Raw genomic sequence first — 26,367 nt, 5'->3', positions numbered from 1 at the left:
GAGTCTGGTTTAGAAGCAGCTTCACAAGTGAAATGACGTGACGTGACCACCACCTTGCTTCACAGCTCATACAAGTGGAAGGGTTAAAGGGGTAATTGAAGGGGTGTCTCTCAGGCCGTCCAGTTGAGCAGGTTCTTTAGTTTAGCAGGTTCTTTACTTTAGCAGGTTCTTTACTTTAGCAGGTTCTTTACTTTAGCAGGTTCTTTACTTTAGCAGGTTCTTTACTTTAGCAGGTTCTTTACTTTAGCAGGTTCTTTACTTTAGCAGGTTCTTTACTTTAGCAGGTTCTTTACTTTAGCAGGTTCTTTACTTTAGCAGGTTCTTTACTTTAGCAGGTTCTTTACTTTAGCAGTTTCTTTTCTTTAGCAGTTTCTTTTCTTTAGCAGGTTCTTTACTTTAGCAGGTTCTTTTCTTTAGCAGGTTCTTTACTTTAGCAGGTTCTTTACTTTAGCAGTTTCTTTTCTTTAGCAGGTTCTTTACTTTAGCAGCTTCTTTACTTTAGCAGGTTCTTTACTTTAGCAGGTTCTTAAGAACATAAACCTGGGTCTTCACTATCAAACTCAAAAGGTGCACATACTTTTTCTGACAGATCACTCGTCATCTAGTTTTAGCACTTTGATAAAGATCTGATCAGATTTCAGTTCAGATTTATATGAAAAGTGCCAAATCTTTTGAGTGACAGTGTATTTAGACTCGTGAGCAGATCCTCTCTCCCCCTACACTTGAGGTGGTGCAGCCCTGACCATCTCACCCCTGACAGCTCATCTCACCTGGAGCAGACACTCAGTTGTGCTGTAATTGTGTGTATCACACAGATCTTTTCAGGGCTGTGGTGTATTTGTGATTTGGCTCACCCCCAGTACACAGTGAGAGATTGTGTAATCAGCTTCTAGTTTCTGCTGAACTTGTTCACTCATCAGTGTGTTTGCGTGTCTCTCGCCCTGTGGATTTCCATCTCACGCTCTTTTCTCTCTCTTCATCACCTCAGAGGAGAGCGGCGTTATCTCCTGCCCAGCTCAAATGATGTTTCTCAGGTGGAAGCTGTGAGCTGTAAACCTGTCAGGGTTTGAGTCAGTCCTCCTGAGCACACAGTGCTAATCAACTAGTGACTAGTCCTTCAGGATAAAGAGGCTTATATGTGCACTCCTATTGATCAGTGTGTGATAAGTGTGTGCTTGTGTGTGTATGTGTGTGTATGTGTATGCTTAAGTGTGTGTAGAGCTGTGTATGTGTAGGTCTTTGTATGTGTAGGTGTGTGTGCTGGTATGTGTAGGTATGTGTAAGTGTGTGTAGGTCTGTGTGTGTATGTGTAGGTATGTGTGTATGTGTAGGTGTGTGATTGTGTGTGTAGGTATGTGTATGTAGGTATGGGTAAGTGTGTGTATGTGTAGGTGTGTGTGCCGGTATGTGTAAGTGTGTGTAGGTCTGTGTATGTGTGTGTGTGTACTGTAGGTCTGTGTATGTGTGTGTGTAGGTCTGTGTATATGTGTGTGTAGGTCTGTGTGTGTGTGTGTGTAGGTCTGTGTATGTGTGTGTAGGTCTGTGTATGTATGTGTGTGTGTGTGTACTGTAGGTCTGTGTGTGTGTGTGTACTGTAGGTCTGTGTATGTGTGTGTGTAGGTCTGTGTATGTGTGTGTAGGTCTGTGTATGTGTGTGTAGGTCTGTGTATGTGTGTGTAGGTCTGTGTATGTATGTGTAGGTGTCTGTGTGTGCTGGTATGTGTAGGTGTGTGTAGGTCTGTGTATGTATGTGTAGGTGTGTGTAGGTCTGTGTATGTATGTGTAGGTGTGTGTAGATTTGTGCATGTATGTGTAGGTGTGTGTGTGCCAGTATGTGTATGGGTGTGTGTCTAGGTCTGTATATGTATGTGTAGGTGTGTGTAGGTCTGTGTATATATGTGTAGGTGTGTGTAGATTTGTTCATGTATGTGTAGGTGTGTGTGTGCCGGTATGTGTAGGTGTGTGTATTGTGTAGGTGTGTGTCCTGGTGTGTGTAGGTCTGTGTATGTGTGTGTAGGTGTGTGTAGGTCTGTGTATGTATGTGTAGGTGTGTGTGTGCCGGTATGTGTAGGTGTGTGTAGGTCTGTGTATGTGTATGTATGTGTAGGTGTGTGTGTGCCGGTAGGTGTAGGTGTGTGTAGGTCTGTGTATGTGTATGTAGGTGTGTGTAGGTCTGTGTATGTATGTGTAGGTGTGTGTGTGCCGGTATGTGTAGGTGTGTGTAGGTCTGTGTATGTGTATGTATGTGTAGGTGTGTGTGCCGGTAGGTGTAGGTGTGTGTGTCTGAACAGTTCTCTGTTACTGTGTTAGGGCTGGGCGATATGGCTGAAAACTGTATCATGATATCAGTGTTTCATTTCGGTCGATATCGATAATTATTGATATTTTTTATGGCCCATTTAAAATAAGGACCAGGAGAAAAATCTATTACATTTAAACCTTTTTATTTTAAACTTAACCTTCCTCTGATCGTAATCCCGTCAGTTATTAAGACAGAAATGTCAACAAGCAGGAAAACTCTAATAATTATAATGTAAACATGAGTCTAAAGTCACAATGAACACTTAACTGTTATCTCTTAACATTTAATTTGCAAAATAAAAGCAAATGTAAGAAATGATTAATAAAGTGTAATAAAATAGTGTAAAGTGTTAAATATAAACATAGAGAAACCTGAGAATTTAGTGCAAGTTTAGTGTTAGGAAGTTCACTAGCTGTTCACCTTCTGGTGAATAAAGTGTGTAAAATATGTGCAGTGTTTTGTAAACGTAAATAAAACTGATGTAGACTGAGATACATCTGTAATATAAAACACAAACCTGATACACTTCAGTAACATTGTTCAAAATATAAAACCTGCAGAAATATGAAAAAGTAACACAAGTTATTCTTACTCTAATCATACATGAAGTTAAACTATTCAAGTATAATTTCGTAGACTTATAATTAGGGCTGTAGCTATCGAATATTTTAGTAATCGAGTATTCTACCAAAAATGTCATCGATTATTCGAGTAATCTGATAAAATGTATTTTTGCTTAATTAAAGAGCGATATTAAATATACAAGAGAAAATAAGACGGGTCTCTTAAAATGAACAACTAATTGGTGTCTTTTTTTAGAAAAATTAACTTTTATTTTTTAAATGCATAGTATGTAATGCATACAACAATATTTCTATCAAAAATACAGATATTACCCATTTGTTGACAAAGTTGACTGAGAAGAATTAAGTACATTTAAGTGACGCACATTCTGGGTTTTAAATGAACCCTTTTCTGAGATCCAAAAAAATAAATTATAAAAGTACCAAAACTAAGGCATACATTAAAATAAACTACTACTACTACTAATAATAATAATAATTATTATACTAAAATACTGCCTTTAAGTCATGCAACTTAACTTTCAGAACTAAAAGATTCTAAATCTACAGCTCAGGCATAACAAACCCATAATTAAACCTGTCTAATTTGGAAAGCTTTGTGGTAATTAAGAGGCAAATAAAATGGACAGGAACTTGGACCTAGAGTCATGCATGGTTTCACACAGAGTGCTTTAAGCATATGTATATATATGTATATTAAATCAGAATATAAAAGTCTCTCTCCTTCAACGTGTGTGCTTTAAAAGTCTTTAAAGGAGCATGTGATTGCAACTAAAAAAGGTATCAACATGCTCAGAACTGAGGCTTGCCCTGCGCTTTGAAGTAATGTTTCCTGCTGCTGAAAACAGACGCTCTGATTGTGGCCCAAACCTTGGACATTTTCTGTCGTTTTCTCCTGTTTGTTTCTTCTCTTTGCTCATTGACATTTTTATCACGCCCTTCCATTTTGCAGCCCTCACATGCCCGCGCCCTCAAATCAAAAAACCGCTAACTCCTCGCATCTCCTTCCACTTTGAGGTAAGCACGTTGTCACACATACACACACACACACGCACAAAATAATTGCACAAGAACGTGACGTGAGCTATAAAATGAATTAAAAGAGGCTTCGAGGCAGAGGAATTTGCCACGAACAATTTTTGTAATCGAGTTACTCGAGAAATCGTTTCAGCCCTAGTTATAATATCCAAAAAACTGCCGTACTGGCGTGCTGACGTTTCCTCTTTTTCCTCGCTCGCTGTGGCTCATTTTCTGCTCATCAGTCGCCGGTTACTGAAGAGGAATCCAGCACCAGCACGAGACAACGATATGGCGCAACCAAACATGATACTGTTACATGATTGGCTGTTAGCGTGTCACTCCCTATGTTGCTAGGTTAAAAGAGAGTGAGTTCCTTTGTTAATGCAACCAAACTTGCTTCGCAACCTCTGTTTTCTTCCGACGAAGAATAAAAAATATCGAACGTCTTATCGAGCACATTTTTTATTGCTATCGATCACGTGTCTATTGTGATACATATCGTTATCGTTTTATCGCCCAGCCCTACTCAGTGTGTATGATAAAGACTGATATAATCATAGTAAATGATTTGTTTCACTTCACCTGGTGTAGTAATATATGTTACATTAGTCATTAAAGCTGCAGGAGTCTGAACCTAGTGGACGCCTGTAACATGGAGGTTGTGTTATTGTTGTTAATACCAGCTGACCATAAGGGCTTCATGGGTAAATGTCAGGTGTGTCACCTGGCTGTGTTAACTGGTACTGACATGTAGGAACATGGTGGTGTGACTGGTGCAGCAAGACCGTCCTGTCTCTGAAACAAACACACACACACACACACACACACACACACACTCTCTCTCTCGGCTCCTGGTAAGATTTACTCTTATAGAGTATCAGTTTAAATAAGTGTTAGTGTTGTGGTTAAGGTGGGGGTAGAGGTAGGAGTGGAACCTGTAGGTGCTTGTATCTGAGCACGGGATGGTTTATAACGTGTGTGTGTGGGTGAGAGAGAGATGGGGTGTTAAACCCAAGCTTACAGTACAGCTCTATGTTGAGTTATTCATCAGGTGATCACCAGGTGAGATCACCAGGTGAGATCATCAGGTGATCATCAGGCCCCAGCTTGAGTCTTAACACACAGGTCTTGCAAGAAAATGTTATTAAAAATTCTTCTACTTCAAGAAAAAAGCATTCCATCTGATTTCCAACAGAACACAATGCCACAGCAGGATGCTGCCACCATCACCGTGCTTCTCAGCAGGAGCAATGTTCTTCACACTCCAAGCCTGCAGCTTATGCACTGACCCTAATGACCAGTAATGATCAACAAGGTCATTCGAATGCTCTTCTCAGTAGGAGCTTGTATTGAGATAAAAGAACCTGATGGCTCCAGATCCAGGCTGTTTGTTCTTCTGAACAATGTCTTAGATTCAGGTGTTCCTCAGGAGGAACCTGACTGATAGAGGTGCATTTCCACTGCTTGTCTTATAACAGCTTTGCTTCTGAAGCTAGGCCCTTAAACACAGCCATATGTGCTCTCCAAATGACCAGTAATGGCCTTTCAGAAGCTCTTCAAAGTTCTCATATCTACTCCAGGAATCTTTTTTAGATTAAAATGACCCGTGGTTAAGGTTAAATATAAACACGCAGGAAATGTCTGTAGTGTGTGAGGATGAGTGTGTTTAGTCTGGGACTCTGCTAGGTAGTTAAACGGCATTGTGGGTAATGACCACCATGCACTAACCAAAGTGAGAAACAGCTGTGGAATGTTCTAGATCTACAACAGTATGTCAGAATGTTTGTCACAGAGTGTGTGTCGTGTGTCTGCGTGTGTTTCGTGTCTGTGTTTGTTTGTTATGTGTGTATCAGGTGTCTGTCTTTGTGTTTGTGTGTCAGATGTGTGTATTTGTCACTTTGTGTTTGTGTGTCAGATGTGTGTATTTGTCACTTTGTGTGTCAAATGTGTGTATTTGTCACTTTGTGTTTGTGTGTCAGATGTGTGTATTTGTCACTTTGTGTTTGTGTGTCAGATGTGTGTATTTGTCACTTTGTGTTTGTGTGTCAGATGTGTGTATTTGTCACTTTGTGTGTCAGATGTGTGTATTTGTCACTGTGTGTTTGTGTGTCAGATGAGTGTATTTGTCACTTTGTGTTTGTGTGTCAGATGTGTGTATTTGTCACTTTGTGTTTCTAAGTGTAGTGTGTGTATTAGATGTCTGTTTGTGTCCCTGTGTGTGTATCAGATGTTTGTGTGTCATGTGTGGGTGTGTATCATTTGTGTGTGAGAGTAGATGATTGCTCCTCCATCAGCTCTTCTACACCCAGCCTGTGTGGGAGTGGGGAAACCAGCTCCTTTTGCCTCAGCACCACAGCAGTCTCCAGACACTCAGTCACTTGTCGTTCTCTGGGAGAAAATACATTGTGCTGTCACAGAGGGCAAGAAAGAGAGCTGTAATATAGACACCTGAAAGCGTCTGAAAGACGAGACATTCATCTGCGACTCTCAGAAGAAAATTAGCCGGGTGTCTGAACCGGCGGTAAGTGTGAACACGTGAGTGTGAAAAGAAATGATTCCTGTTAAATATGTAGTAGCATTTTAAACTTCAGTCCTGCAGCAGCACCACTGCAGAGTCCTCTGATATGAGCTGGAGCCTTCCTTCATCTTCATCTCATCTTCAGCAGCTGTCTGAGGGACAGAGATGGGGCACAAACGTCCCTGTTTCTGCCTCTGTGTGTGTTCTCCATGACACCAAGGGGCAGTAGTGAGACCATGTGGTTCAGCTCCTGCTGTGTGAGCTGCATCGCTCGGGTCTTTTACCCTGGGGTAAAGAGGAATCTGGGTTTGGGCTTTTTGTTAGCGTGTGCTGTCCCAGGCTAGAAGCTTTAGGAGTTTATTGTGTGTCCGTGTGCTTTAATTTGCCTAATGTACTTGACAACTTGGTTTAATTGGATTAGGTGCCTTCTGGCTTGAGCTTGTGCCAGCTCCTCTTTCTGATATGAGAAGTTGTTCTAAACTATCATCAGGGTTACAGAGTCCGGTGAACCACAGCTCCTGCGGGAGAAGACTTGGAATGGTGGTTCTTTTGTCCAGAAACAGCTGGCCTGCCCCAAATCCCTCCAAAACTGCACAGGAAGTAAGAAAAGAACCCATACCAGCATGATGGAAGCTTGAGATATGGTAAACATCCATGCGTTAGAAAGTGACTGAGGGATATGATCTCTGTGGGAGATGATAACCACTGCTAGATCAAGAGGAAGAACATTGCTTGTCTACCACATGAGCCTCAAACCATTTGGAATAAAGTTCTATGGCCTGAGAAAAGTTTCCAGGTAGACATCCCAGAATAAAAGCTTCATTTAACCATGGTGCTGTGGGGATGTGTGTGAGAAGTCTTAACTAGCACAGTATCCATCAGTATGGTGCTTTGGATGGTCAACAGTTCCAGCTGTCTGACGGGGTTCTAGTTGGAACCTTTAACTAAAAAGGAACTTCTGTGTAGCAGAGGAAAAAGAAGCCATATGACCCTTTAGACCGCCAGCTTGTAATTAATATTTATGTGAAGCTTCCACATGTCCATATACTGTAAGTCTGCAGTGAATTTAAGTGTAAATCCCTGAACTGCTTCAGAAGAACTACAGTCAGAACATGGTGTGGATATTTGGATGTTGTTGTTGTTGTTTCTTTTGTCTGTGCACAGCATTATATTACACAGGAAGGTAAAATAACGTTGACACAATGTTCTTCTGAGTCCTCAGGCCTGATGAGTGATGGAGTGGAAAAAGCTTGACACCGCACCTCTGGGGCCTCCTTTCTAAAAGCTTCGGATGGTCAGATTCCATATTAAACTTCACGGATACAAGAGAGCGAGTGAAATGTTTAGCAGTCTGTAAAGGACAGAGCCTGATTGCCTCTGCCACGAGGTTCAGGGAGAGTTTAGGTAATGACCCCAGATGATCATGTAAACCAACAGATTGCATGACATTAGCTTTAACATGAAGGTGTTCTACAGCGTCTTCATAAATAGGGCTTCTACTCCAAGCTATTAGTGGACCAGGCAACTACAGCTGTAATATAAAGTGCACTCTTAGTGTGAAACACCAAAAACATTCAGTGTGTTCAAGAATACGGCTATTAAACTGCCTGTGAGAAACATAATAGCCGTAATCATTTAACAGTGTTTAGATATATTTGGCATCGTGGTGTGTTCTCTCTCCCTCTCTCTCGCTCTCTCTCCCTCTCTCTCTCCCTCTCTCTCGCTCTCTCTCCCTCTCTCTCTCCCTCTCTCTCGCTCTCTCTCGCTCTCTCTCCCTCTCTCTCTCTCTCTCGCTCTCTCTCTCCCTCTCTCTCTCTCTCTCCCTCTCTCTCTCTCTCGCTCTCTCTCGCTCTCTCACTCTCTCTCTCTCGCTCTCTCTCACTCTCTCTCTCTCGCTCTCTCTCTCGCTCTCTCTCACTCTCTCTCACTCTCTCTCACTCTCTCTCTCTCTCTCTCTCTCTCTCCCTCTCTCCCTCTCTCACTCTCTCGCGCTCTCTCTCTCTCTCTCTCTCTCTCTCTCTCTCTCTTGCTCTCGCTCGCTCTCTCTCTCTAGGCCTTTTTTTTCTGTTCCAGAGATGTTCTGAAGAAACTAGCTCAGTGCCAAAAGCTAACACATGAGTGCCAACTTGTTATTATTGCCAAGAAATTATTCTTACTAAGGAACCCAGGATGGTCAACTTTGAGTTCAACATCAACGCACACTTCAGCCACACACACACACACACACACACACACACACACACGTGTATAGACAGCAGCACTGCCTATCATGTAGATAAGTGAACATGCAGACATATTTGTTATCCAAATTTCAACCTTAGCGTTCAGTCAAGTTGAGTGTAATGTTAAATTTTAAATAAAACTTTAACCACTGAGGTACCGCAATAAACACACACACACACACACCCACACATCTTTTGTTATGTGTTGTGTAATGTGTAATGGGTCACACCCACATGTACACATACAGGACTGTGGTGTTTAAAGCGAATGAGAGATGAAGAGAGACGCAGCGACTCTCCTGTGTGAGTCTACAGAAGTCATTGTGACCTCACCTTGTATTGTATAAGTATTGTTCCTGTTGTGTATATGACCGGTTTCCCAGTTTCCTCGTCACAGCTGTGAGGACAACACTCAAGTTTAGCAGTCTCATCGCTGGTGTTCAGGCTGGAAGTATTTCAAATGGGAAAGTGCTGAGACGCGACTATTTGCTTCCACAGTTACGGAAGCTTTGTACTGACAGCAGCTACCCGAGGGACCTCCTTCTCACAGCACTAACATCAGCGAGGAGATCAAGTCCTCAACCAGTCAGAGAACAGAGTGAGGGACAGAACCCTGAATGATCCATTGTAGTCCAGCAGGGAACGGTGCGGCCGATGTTCCGGGAGAACTCGGCCGTTTTGCTTTACATAGATTGTACTTGATGTGTAGCTTTTGTTTTGTAAAGATACTGTTTTGAAGGTTAGATTTGGAACATGAGCAAAGATGAACGAGACACAATTAGTTGGCCAAGCACCAATAGTCCATAGGCACTCCGTTTGTCTACGAGAGCCATGGTTAAAAGTTAGGACATTTGGCACACTGGTTGTGGCGGGTCTATGTAACAGTAATGACATCAACTTCTATATGATAGAAATTTCTGTCAAATTAGACTTCTGTCAAAAACGTATGGAAAACAAGAAAAAAGCTTGGATTTTTTTTTCTGCTACTCCAACAACAAATTTTGTCCAATAGTCACGTGGAAGTAATGAAGTAAGCATTGGTGTATCTCAGTGATGACTATGCGTACTGACATAAAATAGACATCGATTCTATTCCATCTGTCAGACATCTTCAGGACTGTGACCTGAGAAGATGTAAGAGATTTTTTTTGCCAGTGTCACCTTGAGACCTGTCTAAACAACTGTCGAGTGCTGTTCTAGCTATCCAACACGCTATTCTACAGATACATTACTCAGTATAAGACAAATATAAGTTTGTTTTGGGCATCCATGTTTTTTTTTATTTTTTATTACAACTGGGGAAAAGTGACTTGAAAATGTTTGATTCGTGATTGGGTGGATTGCAGCATAACACGCAGGTCCTCAGGGTTCGGAGCCCAGCGGTATACTGAAACTCTGCTCACTGTTTGTTATCTTGGCATTAATAACTAAGAACAGAATGCGATTTCTGATGCTAAGGTTGAAGTGTCTTGCTCTCTGTTATTCATGCCGATGTTCTTCCCTCCTCAGGGGCTGTAAAAATCAGCCCACACACACTTTTCTCCCAGGCCTTCCAGTCTGTTCATGCTAATGTGTAGTGTAATTGAAATGTGCTGCGACTGTAAATCTTGCTAATAACGCTAATCCTAGCTACTTACAGCAGGAACCGTGAGACATGCGTGGGTGGGGACATGGGGACGTTGAGAGAGTCGGTTCATACCTTCACCACCAGGCAATCACAATCTGCTTGTCTGAACGATTCACTTGATAATTCGTATTGTGTTTGTTCATCTTCTTAAGCATGCCAGAATAGCATCTCTGAGCGAGCAAATGTGCCTTAAAGGACCACGAGGAAGACTGATAAAGGAGGCTTTGTGTAAACGTCCACTGTTTTCTATACGCCTTAACTCTTCTATAAGTCTTTTTGTTTCATTTTTTTTTTTTTTCTGATAGAAAACGACCTCACAAGCGATAACAACCCTCTACAGCATGAAGGAGAAAGACACGCTATGCTAATTGTGGCCTAAAAGTGTTGCTTTAATTTCACGATTTAAAGCTCAGCACTTCTGTGCTGTGGACGTCTCTGACCCCAGGACCACACGCTGATTTCAGATGTGATTAGTATTTCCTGCTCCACCTCGACACCACCCGATAATTACTGTATAGCCTAGATCTGGACTCGGGCCAAATGGTGCATCGTAGCAAGATGTAACTGGCATAGTGCACTGATGATGATGCTGTGATGTCAGAACTGTAATCTTTTAGTAGTAGTAATATTTTTTAAACATTTAATCTCATGGTGCTCGAGTACAGTGGAAGAGTTGTTTGTGTGCGATGGCTGCAGGAGTCCAGCAGGGGGAACCAGCGTCTTATTCATCCTCAAATCAGGGACACGTTATTCAGTGTCCACAGCAAACCGCTGAGGAAAACGAGAGCAGCTTGGAATCACTCACTTCTCCTTCATCTGCATCTCCAAACATCTCCTTTAGAAGCACATATTCCTTCATCTGATGTGTGTGTTAAAAGTGCTCATTAAAAGGAGCCATTATTGAGTGCCTTCCTGAGACACGCTGTTCTCACTGCTCTGAGATGTTGATATCCTCTCAAAAATATCCCTTTGGTGGAAGTTAACTTTCTAAAGAATGTGTGGTGCAGCTGTGCAGAAGATTCCAGAATTCTTTTCATTAGGCTGAGCTTTTGATTTGAGCGAAGGCAGAAGGATTCCTGCGGAGTGTCACTTTAACCCCCTTTTCCACCACTCACACAGTCGGTCTCATCCTAAAAAGGCTGCTAGGAGTTAGCTGCTAGCTGAATTAGCTCATCTGCTGATCCAGCTGAAAGTGAAAGGCTGTTTGACACAAAATCCCATCATGTTGATTGTGACTGTAATATCACCAGTACTAACTAGATCACTCCTTTCTCTTTCATGTCCTGCGTGATGTCCTGCACACCTGAACAGGTAAGAACATTCTCTATATAGGCTGCTGTAACACGTACCTGAACGTATGAGTTGTAACATGTGCTTGTAGCTAACTGTGATGTAGCTCCATAGCTCCATCCACTCACCACAGTGATCTCTGATACTTCCTCCCTATCATCAGGTTTCAGTCACAGGCAGTTTTAGGTGTGATGTTGAGATGAGCACAGCTCAGTAATGAGAGTTTCAGCATAACAAACGCTTCTGTAACGTCACATTGTGAAGTAAGACACTTTCAGCCCCGGGATTCAACATGGCTATCTCACTTTGAGTCAGCTCTTTCAGCCTAAGGACTCGACTCTCTTGCTTTAGGAGTCGACTCTTTCAGCCTTAGGACTCGACTCTCTTGCTTTAGGAGTCGACTCTTTCAGCCTTAGGACTCGACTCTCTTGCTTTAGGAGTCGACTCTTTCAGCCTTAGGACTCGACTCTCTTGCTTTAGGAGTCGACTCTTTCAGCCTTAGGACTCGACTCTCTTGCTTTAGGAGTCGACTCTTTCAGCCTTAGGACTCGACTCTCTTGCTTTAGGAGTCGACTCTTTCAGCCTTAGGACTCGACTCTCTTGCTTTAGGAGTCGACTCTTTCAGCCTTAGGACTCGACTCTCTTGCTTTAGGAGTCGACTCTTTCAGCCTTAGGACTCGACTCTCTTGCTTTAGGAGTCGACTCTTTCAGCCTTAGGACTCGACTCTCTTGCTGTAGGAGTCGACTCTTTCAGCCTTAGGACTCGACTCTCTTGCTGTAGGAGTCGACTCTTTCAGCCTTAGGACTCGACTCTCTTGCTTTAGGAGTCGACTCTTTCAGCCTCAGGACTCGACTCTCTTGCTTTAGGAGTCGACTCTTTCAGCCTCAGGACTCGACTCTTTACCCTTTCGGTTCCTGGACCCTGACACTCCTTATGTTATTGCTCTGTGGTACTTGTGTCACTGAGAACAGCGAGGCAGTAGGGGCACATGTTCCTTTGTCACAGTGTGCTGCCCTTTTGCCAAAGGCGTGTGTGTGTGTGCGCGCGCATTAGAGACAGATGGTAGCCATGGCAACTAGACAGAGGTAGTGTAGAGATGGCATTGATGGTTGTGGTTCCTCTCTCTCTCTCTCTCTCTCTCTCTCTCTCTCTCTCCCTTTCCCTCCCTCCCTCTCTCTCCCTCTCCCCCCCCCTCTCTCTCCCTCCCTCTCTCACACTCTCTCTCCCTCTCTCCCCCCTCCCTCTCTCTCCTTCTCTCCCCCCTCTCTCTCAGCATTCTCCCTCTCTCCCCCCCTCTCCCCCCCCCCCTCTCTCTCAGCATTCTCTCCCCCCCCCCTCAGCATTCTCTCCCCTTGTCTCCTCTCAGCAGAACAGTAGATATGAGGTTAAAGTTAATGGGGTTAATGTTAGATGAGACACTGATTCTGGATCATCACCATAAGGGGGAGATGAATATGACCCATGAGGACTGTGGCTGAAGGTATGCTGAAGGCCAGAGAGTCACAGAGTCCTTCCTCCTCCACTCAGGAATAGGACTATTACACAGTTCACAGTGAGTTCATCCCTTCATCCTTTCATACGCCTGCCTGTCCTCCTGTGGAAGAGGAAACTGGTGTTCACCCAGGAGAAGGTTACTAATCACTCACCCATGATAAATGTCATGAGTTATCTTCTTATGACTTCTTATTTTCTTTATATATGTATGTACAGTATATAAATAAATATATATTTTAGTTATTTTATTGCAAAGCACTTGTTATTAACGAACGAGTGAAAAATGAACTGTACAGGATTTTCACATCAAACGATCTAAAAATAATGATTTTTTTTTATTTAAAAAAGAAAACAAAAAAACGAGTGATGAAGTGATCTAGTCTTTCTGTCCATCTCTCTTCTGTCTGTTTCTTCTGCTGATTCCAACGACCTAGTTAGTTTCACAAAGGCTGTGTCGAGGACCATTTAAACAACACACATACACACACACACACAGTAACTGACGCTAGCAGAATAACACATTAGGAGTCATTGTGATCTGAAGGCAAAGCATTTGATACTCACTGGAGTATGAAGTGTGTGTGTGTGTGTGTGTGTGTGTGGGTAGTAACCTGTGTGCCAGTGCTGAACGATGTATCGGCGTGTGTAACCTCAGTGGTGTAGCTGTGTGTATAAACCTGTGTGTAGTGTTCTGGGCATGCTCAGTTGGAGCCTCACACCACAGAGACGCATGCGAGGTGCAGCTTGGAGAAGCTCTGGAAGCAGCGGCGGCATTTCTGTTCCGTCTTCGATCTGTGAGTCTCTCTCTCTCTGTCTGTCTCTCTCTCTCTCTCTCTCTCTCTCTCTCTCTCTCTCTCATTCTCTCCCTCTCTCCGTCCTTCTCATTGTGTTTGCTGGAGATAGTCTGCCAGATGCTTGTGGTGTTTGTACTCCGAGTGAATAGAGAGCAAGCTAATTTTGATGCGCACATTCACGTGCTCTCACACACACACGCACACAGACAGACACATACACAGAAACACACACAGACACAATCACACAGATAGAAGGAAACAGAATGCTCCTTTTTTTTTCCTCTCGTTGCTTCTGGTTTGATGGAGCTCTCAGAGTGAGCTCACAGGATTAGGACTGGATGTATGAATGGAGCTTTATTAATGCTAGTCATTTGTGTATTGATGATGCTGATGCTGATGATGATGATGATGATTGCTGAAGAATGCAGCAAAATCCTGAACGTGCTAAAGGTTAGATGTGAATAATATCGGCTGAATGTAAGCTGGGAATGTGGATTGTATCTCTTTATACTGCTGGTGTGTACTTTAGGTTGTGCAGATACACTTACACTCCTGACCTCACATCTGACGTAACCTACAGCGTCGTGTGACGCTTGTGTCATAAACTCAGCTCATAGAAACACACACACAAATACACAGTGTGTGGTCAGCCCCTACAGGAAGATATATGTAGGACAACACACACACACACACACACACACACACACACACACACACACACACTCACTCTCTATAAGCCCAGGAGGCTGTTATGTAACCCTCAGCTTCGTCCCAGCCCTTAGTGCTTAGTGAAGATCTGTTGAGTAAATGTTCAGCTATCAAACACTCAGAACTCTGTACAGCCACACTGAGCAGAAAAGCATGTCAGGATAATGTTCATGTGGCTGCAGAAACACAAACACACACACACACATCTGTATACATGTTACACAATGACTGTATGAGTTAATAACCACACCACAGCAGGCTGGACCAATCAGATCTGTTTTAGTTTTATTGTGTTGCTATACAGTGCTTAGCTGACTAGCACGATTGTTGTATTCTGATGCATGTTAATGGCTTCTGCAGGGCTGCTTGGTTTGTGTGTTATTGATTTTGCTCTGATTATCCGTGGTTTGGCTCAGAGAGCAGCTCACATAAGTTTGCACTCAATTACCATCTCGACCATGTACTCCATAATGAGGTCTGTGCGCAAACCAGGAAGAAATTCAGCGTAATACATAATAAAACCTTCTGGAGTTAAACAGAAAGCTTAAGCAATGTGAGCATGGAGCTACACGACTCAACACACCGCAGCCAGTGAAGTGTTGATGTACAGAGTTACATAAGTGTCTGTCACATCTGAGCACGCTCAGAGCCACAGCTTATACGGATGCCTATGGATCTTATGGAAGGAAAATACCATATAGACGGCTCCATGTGGGTCAGGGCGCGAGCTTTATCTGGTGTTTATATCCAGACGGACAGAATTAGACCGCTGAGAAGTTTCTCCTCGTTGTGGTCTCCAGATTTGAACACAGGAGAAGGAACTGAACTAAAAGTGTGCCAGTGGCTGTCACTTTATGATGAATGAATGCTAAGCCACCTGCAGCTCGTGGGCTGAGCCTCATATCCTTCACAAACCTGTGATATATATGAGCCTGAAGGAAGCGCTCAGAAACACCCTGCACATTTCATTTAGATCTGAAGCCTGTTGTACTGGTTGTTTACCTCGGCTTGGATTATGGCCAACGTCAAACTGGCCCCAAGCTTTCACCTTTTTTTTTTTTTTTTTTTCCCAAGGGTTATTTGATGTGATGAATGTCTTCCTGATTTTTCGTGGAGCACACGAACACACACACACACACACACACACTGCGAGCTGACACAAACCTGGACCTGTCGTTAGATTAGTCACAGTTTAGAGAAGCAGATGAATAGAAAGATTTCCTTTCCTCTGCCTTTCCTCTCTCTGCTCCGTTCTGTGCAGCAGGTGAAGATTCGAGTGTGTTAGCGTGGAGGTCCTCAGGGCCATAGAGCAAGATGGAGTCCAGCAGGAGTCCCGTTCCCTCAGCTCATTACTGATCAGATCATCAGGCGTGTACAGTAAAGGAAGGAGTACAGTAACGTCTCTGACTTCCCTTTGCTTTGTTTTGCTGTATTTATACTTGAGTACTTCATGAGGAAACTGTGAGGATAAAAACTCCCCAGCACAGGAATATCAGTGGTTTAATGTGTGAGACACTTCCTGTCTTCACTGTGAGTTTACAGTGAGATTAAGTCGTGTACATGGCCTGTAGTGTGGTGTATCAGCCACAACTCGGTGTTTGTGTGTCTCACTTTGGTCCAGATAAAAGAGTCTGTTAGGAAAAAGGACGCATGCTGAGACTTGGTAAGAAAGGAACGCTCAGATTAGAAACTTATTTATTGCCGTTATCTATTAAGCTGAATTCCAAACAGTGTGGGTTTTGCTCACAGGACAATGATCTGGCTTTTCAGGCAGACTGAGATGGAGGAGGAGGAGGGAAGCAAAGATGGCTATTAAATGACAAACAGGAAGCTGAAGTAAACACAAACAGGCAGTAATGTGTGTTCCCTCCATTTCTCATAATTAACATAATGCTTCAGATGAAACATGACTTAAAGTGCAGGAAGTCATGTAGTGTACAGTAGGAGTAATGTATTAGTAGTAGAAGTAGTAATGGTGGTAGTAGCACTGTTAGTAATGGTACTTGTGATGGTGGTACTAGTTGTATTGTTGATAGAGGTATTGGTTGTAGTGGTGTTGGTAGTAGTGATGGTGGTATTAGTTGTATTAGTGATGGAGGTATTAGTTGTAGTAGTGATTGTGGTACTAGTTGTAGTAATAGTAGTGGTAGTTGTGATGGCGGTACTAGTTGTATTATTGATGGAGGTATTAGTTGTGGTGGTGGTAGTAGTTGTATTGTTGATGGAGGTATTAGTTGTGGTGGTGGTAGTAGTTGTATTGTTGATGGAGGTATTAGTTGTGGTGGTGGTAGTAGTTGTATTGTTGATGGAGGTATTAGTTGTAGTGGTGGTGGTACTAGTTGTAGTGATGGTGGAACTAGTTGTAGTGGTGGTGGTACTAGTTGTAGTAATAGTAGTGGTAGTTGTGATGGCGGTACTAGTTGTATTGTTGATGGAGGTATTAGTTGTAGTGGTGTTGGTAGTAGTGATGGCGGTTCTAGTTGTATTAGTGATGGCGGTACTAGTTGTAGTAGTGGTGGTGGTACTAGTTGTATTGTTGATGGAGGTATTAGTTGTAGTGGTGGTGGTACTAGCTGTAGTGATGGTGGTACTTGTAGTAATGATGGTGGTATTAGTTGTAGTAGTGATGGTGGTTGTAGTAGTATCATTGTTAGTGTAGTAGTAGAATTAGTAGTGTTAGGAATAGGGGAAGTAATAGTTGTAGTAGTTGTTTCAGTTGTTGTAGCTCTGGTGGTGATAGTATTATGGTGATAGAAGTAATACTGTAGTATTGTAATAGTTATAGTGAAGTTATACAGTAGTAGGAGAAGTGGTGGTGGTAGTAATGGTACTATTTATGATCGTTGAAGTGGTTGTAGTAATGTATAGTGGGTGTTAGCATTAGTGTCGGTTCTAATTTTGTTCTTTATTAATTTCTTACCACACATGGCCTTGTGTCCTCTGGGGTTTGTGTGAAAACATTTGCAATGCTTATATTTAAGATTAATCAAAATAAATCTACATAAATGAATACATTTACTCTGAAGCTACAGTTTAAGAGAGGAGCACAACACAGGTTTTGTGTCTGAGGGCAGAGTTTTTCATTCGTGGATTAACAGCAGATTTAAAAAAAAAGGTTTTGGAGCTTCATTTGCAAAGTTAGCAAGAATATTGAGGATTAGCTCCAATCCTGTCAGAAACAGTGTTTGTGCATTCAGGGCTTTTAAAGGTATAACTTATGGAAGAGAACAGTTAATAATTTAAACAGGAGTCTTGATTCACATCTAATCAAACTTTTTCACAAGAAGTCATCTGATGTTTTCTTTTTAGCGCTCAAAGGGAAGCCAATCGTTCATCCTGCAGTGGTGAATAACGAATCCAGCACAAGTTTCAATACCTTAATGCTACTTTTCTGTCTCCTATTTAACGGGAATAGTAACCTGTGTGTAGGATGGTCCTGGTTAATAATGTTAATAAACCACAGTACACCAAGTATCTCCCTGTATGGGGCAGGGGAATTGGAATGGACACAAAAAACATTCATCATGCAGAGCTCAGATGATTAGCAGGTTTGATGGCGCTCCAAATAGAAGGTCTTCTCAGACTTCCTGCTGGTGTTGGTACACTCTGTACGATTGGGGAGAGATATATGTGTACTGATGACTATAGATTGTGTGTGACAGCAATGTGAACTGACTCCTACAGACACATTCCTGCACCTTTCAGCTATCATCATAAAGTCTTATGTAAGATCTGAAACCTAACATCTAATCTAATCTTACACGCCTACATGGTTAGATCTCCAGAGTGTCTCCTTTCCATCCTGAAGCTACCTTAAATCTTGTGTATTATAACTCAGTGTTTATGTAAGTGGGTTTCACAATCCAACCCATGCTGATGCCATGGAGCAGACATCATGTAACCACTCAGTTTTACAGAAAAGTTCAACCTTCTGGTCTCTTGAGCTTCTGAATTTCTCTAGAAGCAAGGAGGTGGTGATTGGCTTCTGGACTGTGGCCACTCGCTCTCTCTGACCATCATGGAAGTGTAACGAGTGGGCAGTATTCATTTCTTAGAAAATTTTTTTCCCTTTCTTTTGAGCCAACCACAGAGTGGTGGTCCCGTGTCATGGCAGACCGGAGTTCATGTGTAATATAGCAGCTCTAAGGAGAACTGAGTGCTCTGCCTAGAGAAATATTGGCCCTGGAATGAAAACACCTAAAAGACACAAGAAATTTATTAAAATGAATAGCATGTTCGTTAGACAGCACACACTCTGCAAGCATGCTGACCATCTTCGTCCATTTTTTTGGAGATAAACAAAGAGTAAGGTCTGGGTGTTCGTTTCCTCACGTATGCAACTGCTGTAAAGATTGTAACACCAGACAATTCAGTTCCATGCATCATGCTGAGTACAGTATCAGGACTGCATGAAAAACATGGCAGGCTTGAAGAGTGTGAATCATGCCGTATGCTCTCTGAGAGGTATGAGAGGGCTGCTCTGTGTGGGTGGAGAAGAGAAGAAGAAGGATGCATGTCCCACTCAAACTGAAACTGGACATCCAAGAGCTGTGGCATGGGAGTCACCTGTACAAGTAGGCCAAGTGACTCCTACGCACTTTTACATAGCTGTACACACAGCATGCTTGAAATGTGGAACATGCTAGAGTAGTCTGTTAACACACTAATATACCACCACCACCACCACCAGCCTACCTACTGACACAAAGCAGCCAGAATCTATAGAATCTTCACCAAACTCTGACCATCTGCCATGACCCTACCGGTGACTGCATATTACTGTTATTGGCTGACAGGAATGCAACCTGATGAGGTCTTTACCCTTTGGTCCATCTCGGGGTTTCATTGTGTTGTGCATTCTGAGATGTTTTCCATTTTCAGGACTTTAGCGATCCAGCATCAAGCTTGAACATTCAAATACAGCAAACACATTTTTGTGGTTCAGGGATGCAAGCAAACCCACCTTCCTTAAGATTTGTCTATGGTTGCAGTTCTATTAATGCCTTGTTTTCACTTCAGGACTCAAACTTCCTGTTACATTCCGGACAAATTCTGCTCAGCCTGTTGTGCCATCTTGTGGACACGTTCAGATCTGCACTAGGGCATCAGAGCATATTTCTAAACATATAGACCTAGATATAAAGTTCTATATAAAGAATGCGACAGAAATGTGCAGTAGCTTGGTCATCACCTTACCATAACACTGCACGGCTAGTGCTCTGATGTGTCGCAGGTATTTACAACAACAGCTGGACAGCTCAGAGAATACAGGCTGATGCATTGGGGGTGGGGGGGTTTCCACACCTTTGCATCCACCTTTCTAAACTATTTTTTGAGAGTTTGTTTGCTTGTATACACTGAAGACAACTGGATAACTATGGTCAGCTAGCAGTGGCATTCAGATTTGAAGGGAATGTCAGGTGTGTGTGATTCACTGCTGCAGCATCATCCACATTCTATACATCATTAGAAGCTCCCAGGCCTGCCTCCATCTCTCTCTCTCTCTTTCAGTCTGTCTCTCTCTCTCTCAAACAAACACTCTTGCTCTCATTCTCTCGGGCTTTTTAGGGCTTGTTGTGTTCTGGCATGTGTATATGGGGAGGCTTACAGAACCACACAATGTGTAGAGCAGGTTGTGTAATTGTGACATTACACAATAGCAGAATAAATACTGAGGAGGAGGAAGAGAGTGAGGCCATACACATTACCAGCTGTTTTGCTGATGTTATCTTGTTCTCTTAGTCAAAGGCATACAGTATCATTTACTGCGCAGTTCAGCTAAACATGTTCACTTTTAACCTCTTAACGGAGAAGTTGAAAAGGCCAACGCCTTGTCTCCAGCCACAGGGAACAACCCTGTATATCCGACGGGAGAAGTGAAGTCTTCATCACATGACAGATCTGAAACACTGAATAAAATCTACGAAAATCTCTAGAATATTTCATACTAGTAAAAAACATATTTCTAGATATTTTTTTACTCATTTGGTTTTACTTAGCTTGTCCTATATAAGCACATTCACAGCTTGATGGTTTAGAGCTGGAATTTTAGTGTTCAGGTCACCCACACACACACACAGCCAGTCTAAATGACAGCAGCACCACAGGGAGGTGACCTCTGTTGTTCTTCACTCAAAGGTCAGGGGAAATCTAAATACCCTGTCTGCATTTAAAGCTTTTAAATAATAGAAGCCAGAACACTAAGCCGCAGATGTTTTCTGCTTAAATAACCATAATTACATTAGGAAATAAAACCAACTGTGTCCAAACTGTGGCTGTGTGACTCTGAGGCTCCTGACAGTTTATATTTGCATACTTTAGTTGAACTACTGCACAATTTGCTTGGCACAGGATGTTCTGTAGGCTGGAACACAAAATGATGCCTTTTACAGTTCACCTGTCAGAGTCAAGCCCATCACCAGAAACCATGGTAACTCTAAATGTTGCAGTTTCATCTCAGCTTTCAGGGCAGGATGTGTTGTGACTGTGAGACTCCAGCCTGGAGAACCGTCAGGTCACCTTGAATGTCAGCGGCAGCTGGTCCAGAAAGACCTCACTACGCCAGCAGCTGCCTTCCCTCATGCTCTACTGAGCTTTCTATAGATACAACACACTGAGCTGTGAACTCTTCCACAACTGTGCACTATAAAGTCAAATAATACTTTCACTTAATCTGGACTTTTTAAATTCATTTACTTTTTGATTCTATAGTATACTAGTAAAATAATTCACATGATATCACACAAGAGACTTGTGATCTGTGTGTTATCACCATCAGCCCACTTTAGGGTATCTGTGTGGTATCACCATCAGCCCACTTTAGGGTATCTGTGTGGTATCACCATCAGCCCACTTTAGGGTATCTGTGTGGTATCACCATCAGCCCCCTTTAGGGTATCTGTGTGGTATCACCATCAGCCCAGTTATCACCATCAGCCCACTTTAGGGTATCTGTGTGGTATCACCATCAGCCCCCTTTAGGGTATCTGTGTGGTATCACCATCAGCCCACTTTAGGGTATCTGTGTGGTATCACCATCAGCCCACTTTAGGGTATCTGTGTGGTATCACCATCAGCCCACTTTAGGGTATCAGTGTGGTATCACCATCAGCCCCCTTTAGGGTATCTGTGTGGTATCACCATCAGCCCACTTTAGGGTATCCGTGTGGTATCGCCATCAGCCCACTTTAGGGTATCTGCGTGGTATCACCATCAGCCCACTTTAGGGTATCTGTGTGGTATCACCATCAGCCCACTTTAGGGTATCCGTGTGGTATCACCATCAGCCCACTTTAGGGTATCTGTGTGGTATCACCATCAGCCCACTTTAGGGTATCTGTGTGGTATCACCATCAGCCCACTTTAGGGTATCTGTGTGGTATCACCATCAGCCCACTTTAGGGTATCTGTGTGGTATCACCATCAGCCCACTTTAGGGTATCTGTGTGGTATCACCATCAGCCCACTTTAGGGTATCTGTGTGGTATCACCATCAGCCCACTTTAGGGTATCTGTGTGGTATCACCATCAGCCCACTTTAGGGTATCTGTGTGGTATCACCATCAGCCCACTTTAGGGTATCTGTGTGGTATCACCATCAGCCCACTTTAGGGTATCTGTGTGGTATCACCATCAGCCCACTTTAGGGTATCTGTGTGGTATCACCATCAGCCCACTTTAGGGTATCTGTGTGGTATCACCATCAGCCCACTTTAGGGTATCTGTGTGGTATCACCATCAGCCCACTTTAGGGTATCCGTGTGGTATCACCATCAGCCCACTTTAGGGTATCTGTGTGGTATCACCATCAGCCCACTTTAGGGTATCTGTGTGGTATCACCATCAGCCCACTTTAGGGTATCTGTGTGGTATCACCATCAGCCCACTTTAGGGTATCTGTGTGGTATCACCATCAGCCCACTTTAGGGTATCTGTGTGGTATCACCATCAGCCCACTTTAGGGTATCTGTGTGGTATCACCATCAGCCCACTTTAGGGTATCTGTGTGGTATCACCATCAGCCCACTTTAGGGTATCTGTGTGGTATCAACAGCAATTTCATGGCAAACATTAGGCAAACATTATCTAAATGGGGCAATGCTCAACAGCAAAGTGTGATACACAGCAAAATGTGTAAAGACTGGCAAGTCTTATACAATCATGTTAATTTTTTTGTTGTTGGTATATTTTATCTTAACACAAACCGTTACCTCTCATGTAATTCCTTTGTGTAGCCATCCACCTTGGAGAAATATATGACTGCATATCAGTAGAATTTTATTGTGACTTATTGTCTTTACACTGTGCTGAAATGCGTCTTCCTGGAGTGTTTTCTTCCATGAAGTCACCTCCCTATCTGCAAGCTATGAGGAATCACTGAAGGGTATAAAAGTATAAAATGAGTATAAAAGTAATGTAAATTATATGCTGTGGCCTTCAAACTGGCCAGATCTCAAACCAGATGAAAACCTTTTGAACATGCTCTCAACAAGTATCACTACAACACCAACTAATATATTTTGAATGACCATCGATTATAACACGTCAACATATCTTACCAACATTTGTCAGTTTTGTTATTTGTATAATTTCTTAATTTTGTATAATTTCTTAAACACCCCCCCCCCCCCCCTCTCTCTCTCTCTCTCTCTCACCCTCCCACAGTCACAATGAGCGGAAAGTGACCTGCAAACATCCGGTCTCTGGTGCACCATCACAAGACAACTGCATCTTTGTCGTCAACGAACAGTAAGTGTTTGCTCTCTCTGTATCTCTTTCCTCTCTCGTTCAGTTACTGGATGGCTAGAATTCTCTCATTTTTGTATTCCATATTGACTGAGGTGCATGTAGTGAAGTGTGTGTAATACCAGAATTTTACTGAGCTTACACAAACCCAAGACCTGTCTGTTTTAGACACATAGAGTAAGGGTTCATGGGTAAAGCCAAATTGCCACAACCAGAATCTGAGGGAATTTTTAATCACTGGCCTTTAAAATGTTTTTGTGCATAACAGTATATTGGAAGGGATTTCAGTATGTTTGAATCTCTCTATTTTAGTGTTGAGTAATAGCCCATATAAGAGGCAGGTGTTGATCGGAGGATCAGGATTCTAGCCCCCCCTTTTTTTTATTTTTATTTTTATTCGGTCATCTCCCCATAATATTTAACAAATAATTGCAAGTCTTAGAGGTCTAGTATTGTCGGTGTAGATGAACACAGCTGACAAAACCAACATTTAGGCTGGAGCTCAGTTTGACATCGTCTTTATACGCTGTGCAGTATTTTGTGTAGATGGTGATGGGTCTCAGCGTCTGTTTCTCTAAAACTGGTGTCACATTGTGATCATGAGACAAACACCTGGAGGCCACATTCACTAAATAAAACTTCACAGATGACTCTCAAGAGCATAAAGCTGTTATTATTTTCAGTGTGTCTGCTGATTTCTCACCAGGTCTGTAAGTGTTTCACACAAACACCAATAATATGTTGATTGGGTAAAAGGAGACATGACGAATCACATGATAAGATGTATTTATTAATATTATACGTATTAGGTATTGACAGGTGTTGCCGTGGTTACAGAAATTGGCAGTAAGACAGACTCAGGACAGACTCGGATTAGTTTTGCGGTTTGAAATAAAATGATTTAAATAAATCAAGGTGGCAATTGATTAATAGACAATAGATCATTTGTTTATGACTAAATAAAAAATGTTTCATCACAAGTAGCAGCCAATGGCCTGCAAGAACACTACAGTGGACCCGTGTTGTGTGTGTCCTCATTGGCAAGCAGTTCTAAACAGCATGTGTGATAGCCATGCTGTACTGTTGGTACGTTTATCTGCAGTATAAAGGTTTAAATATTCCTGTCTTGTTTACCTCTAGTCCAAACTTAGCTGCACCACTCAATGCAGCAGAGTGGTGTAGAAACGTGCAAATGAGATTACTTCTCATTGTTCTCACTTTGCTAGAGGATGTGAGAAAGAATCAGAACAGTGTCATTTGGTCGTGTCACCTTTCACAGGAGAGGAGACAGTGTGACACAGTTGTACTAAAGTGAAAGGTTTGTGCAGAATCAATAGCATTTTACATTTGGACTGTTTAATAGGATAGAATGGATCTATACAGGTTTTTATAACCGTTAAACATGGCCGCTGTGTGTGTGTGTGTGTGTGTGTGTGTGTGTGTGTGTGTGTGTGTGTGTGTGTGTGTGTGTGTGTGTGCGTGTAAAAAAGGCATAAAGGACTCTGAAATAGGAGGAAAGTTGTAAGATGAAAACTACCCTTTTGGGGCAGAACATCGGGCACATCACATGTCTATTATTATCCCTATGGTGAAGCATGGTGGTGGAAGCATCGTACTAAGGTGGTGTTTCTCACCAACAGGGACAGAAGAATGCAGCCGTTGAGAACCTTCTCCAGAGAACACACACTCAGACTGGGGTGACCCTGAGCATACAGCTAAAACCTCACTGGAGTGGTTAATGGCCATGTCTCTGAATGAACTATGAATTTCTCAGTATTAGACTAGCTCTCCTCAGCCTAGAGTTCAGCAAGTGATGTTAAATCAACATGGCTGCTCACACAAAAAAGTACTTCTTTCTATTAAATGAGTTCTAACTTTTATGCAGTTAGATTGTATTCCCTTGTTAAATCTATAACTCTGAGTCTACAGCTCAGTACAGCGTTTTCCTAACAGAAGTATGAACATGGAGGTGTCCGTGTGTTCTTCACTTTTTATAGCATTGTGCTACTCTCAGGTAGCACTGGCCCAGTATTTCATTCTCAGAGCCCAGACCTGACAAATTGGCCACGTATTGCTTTTGGCGTTGTTCTCCCATTCGTTTTGATCCGATGTTGGGTCCCTTGTGATGTACGAGTCTGGTACAGCAGTACACTAATGGAAACATTGGGAAACTTTCTGAGCACCAGAATGCTGTATTGCTAAGTGTACGTGTCATTACTGCAGCACTCGCATGGGGTCACTGCTGGAGAAACACAGATGGGTAGCAGCAGCATGACTGGAAGCTGTTCAGCCACTAATCTGTATTAACAATACACTATAGTATTCAGACCCACTCAGTATCCCATTATAATAAAGTGTAAAGGAAAAAAACTAGAATATCACATGTACATAAGTATTCAGCTACTTTCCTCATGACTCTACAAACTTTTTCTGTCATTCTTCTTGGCTCGGACAGGTTGTATGGCGACCGTCGGTAGACAGCCAATGTCAGATCTGTCCAGAGATCTTCAACAGGGTTTAAGTCCAGGCTCTGGCTGGGCCACTGTAGGACATTCACAGAGTTGTCCCAAAGCCAGTCCTGTGTTGTCTTGGCTGTGTGCTTACATTTAGCATTTGGCAGACTCCCTTATGTGAGAGCGATGCACACAAGTGCTTTTAGTCTCTATAGATGAATACATAAACACTGGTTCACTAGGTTACAGACTTAAACTGTTGGGTCATTGTCATGTTAGAAGGTGAACCTTCGGCCCAGTCTGAGGTCCTGAGTGCTGTGGAACATGTTTTTATTGAGGAGATCTTTGTACTTCACAACTTGTCTCTGCAGTACCCATACATGGACTCCATCTCAAGCACTTTTTTTTATCAATTCTGTTTTTGCTCTTTTGTCCTCAGGCCAGCAGCTAAAGCACCAGCCAGTGAGAAGAAGGAAAGACCCACAAGCATCATGAGTGAGGCATCCAACTACACAGGAGGCTCAGACTACATGACACACCCAAGCAGTCCAACAACCAGAGTGTGTTCTCTCTCTCTCTCTCTCTCTCTCTCTCTCTCTCACAGCACAA

General features: G+C 42.6%; 1 protein-coding gene across 7 annotated transcripts in view; it reads left to right on the top strand.

The window, feature by feature from the left end:
- plekha5 (pleckstrin homology domain containing, family A member 5) overlaps nucleotides 1–26,367 on the top strand; it is a 64,600-nt gene that overhangs the window by 21,514 nt on the left and 16,719 nt on the right. For 6 of the 7 annotated variants that reach the window (XM_060889312.1, XM_060889307.1, XM_060889306.1 and 3 more), the window contains exons 4-5: nucleotides 23,225–23,308; nucleotides 26,198–26,318. In XM_060889312.1, the coding sequence (XP_060745295.1) occupies nucleotides 23,225–23,308; nucleotides 26,198–26,318 (205 nt within the window). Of the gene's footprint in view, nucleotides 1–13,713; nucleotides 13,853–23,224; nucleotides 23,309–26,197; nucleotides 26,319–26,367 lie in introns of those variants that run through there. The other variant, XM_060889310.1, reaches the window with a different exon arrangement.

This window comes from Tachysurus vachellii, chromosome 16 (genome assembly GCF_030014155.1).
Source record: "Tachysurus vachellii isolate PV-2020 chromosome 16, HZAU_Pvac_v1, whole genome shotgun sequence".
Classification (NCBI taxonomy): Eukaryota; Metazoa; Chordata; class Actinopteri; order Siluriformes; family Bagridae; genus Tachysurus; species Tachysurus vachellii.
This window is presented reverse-complemented; position numbering and strand designations above follow the sequence as displayed.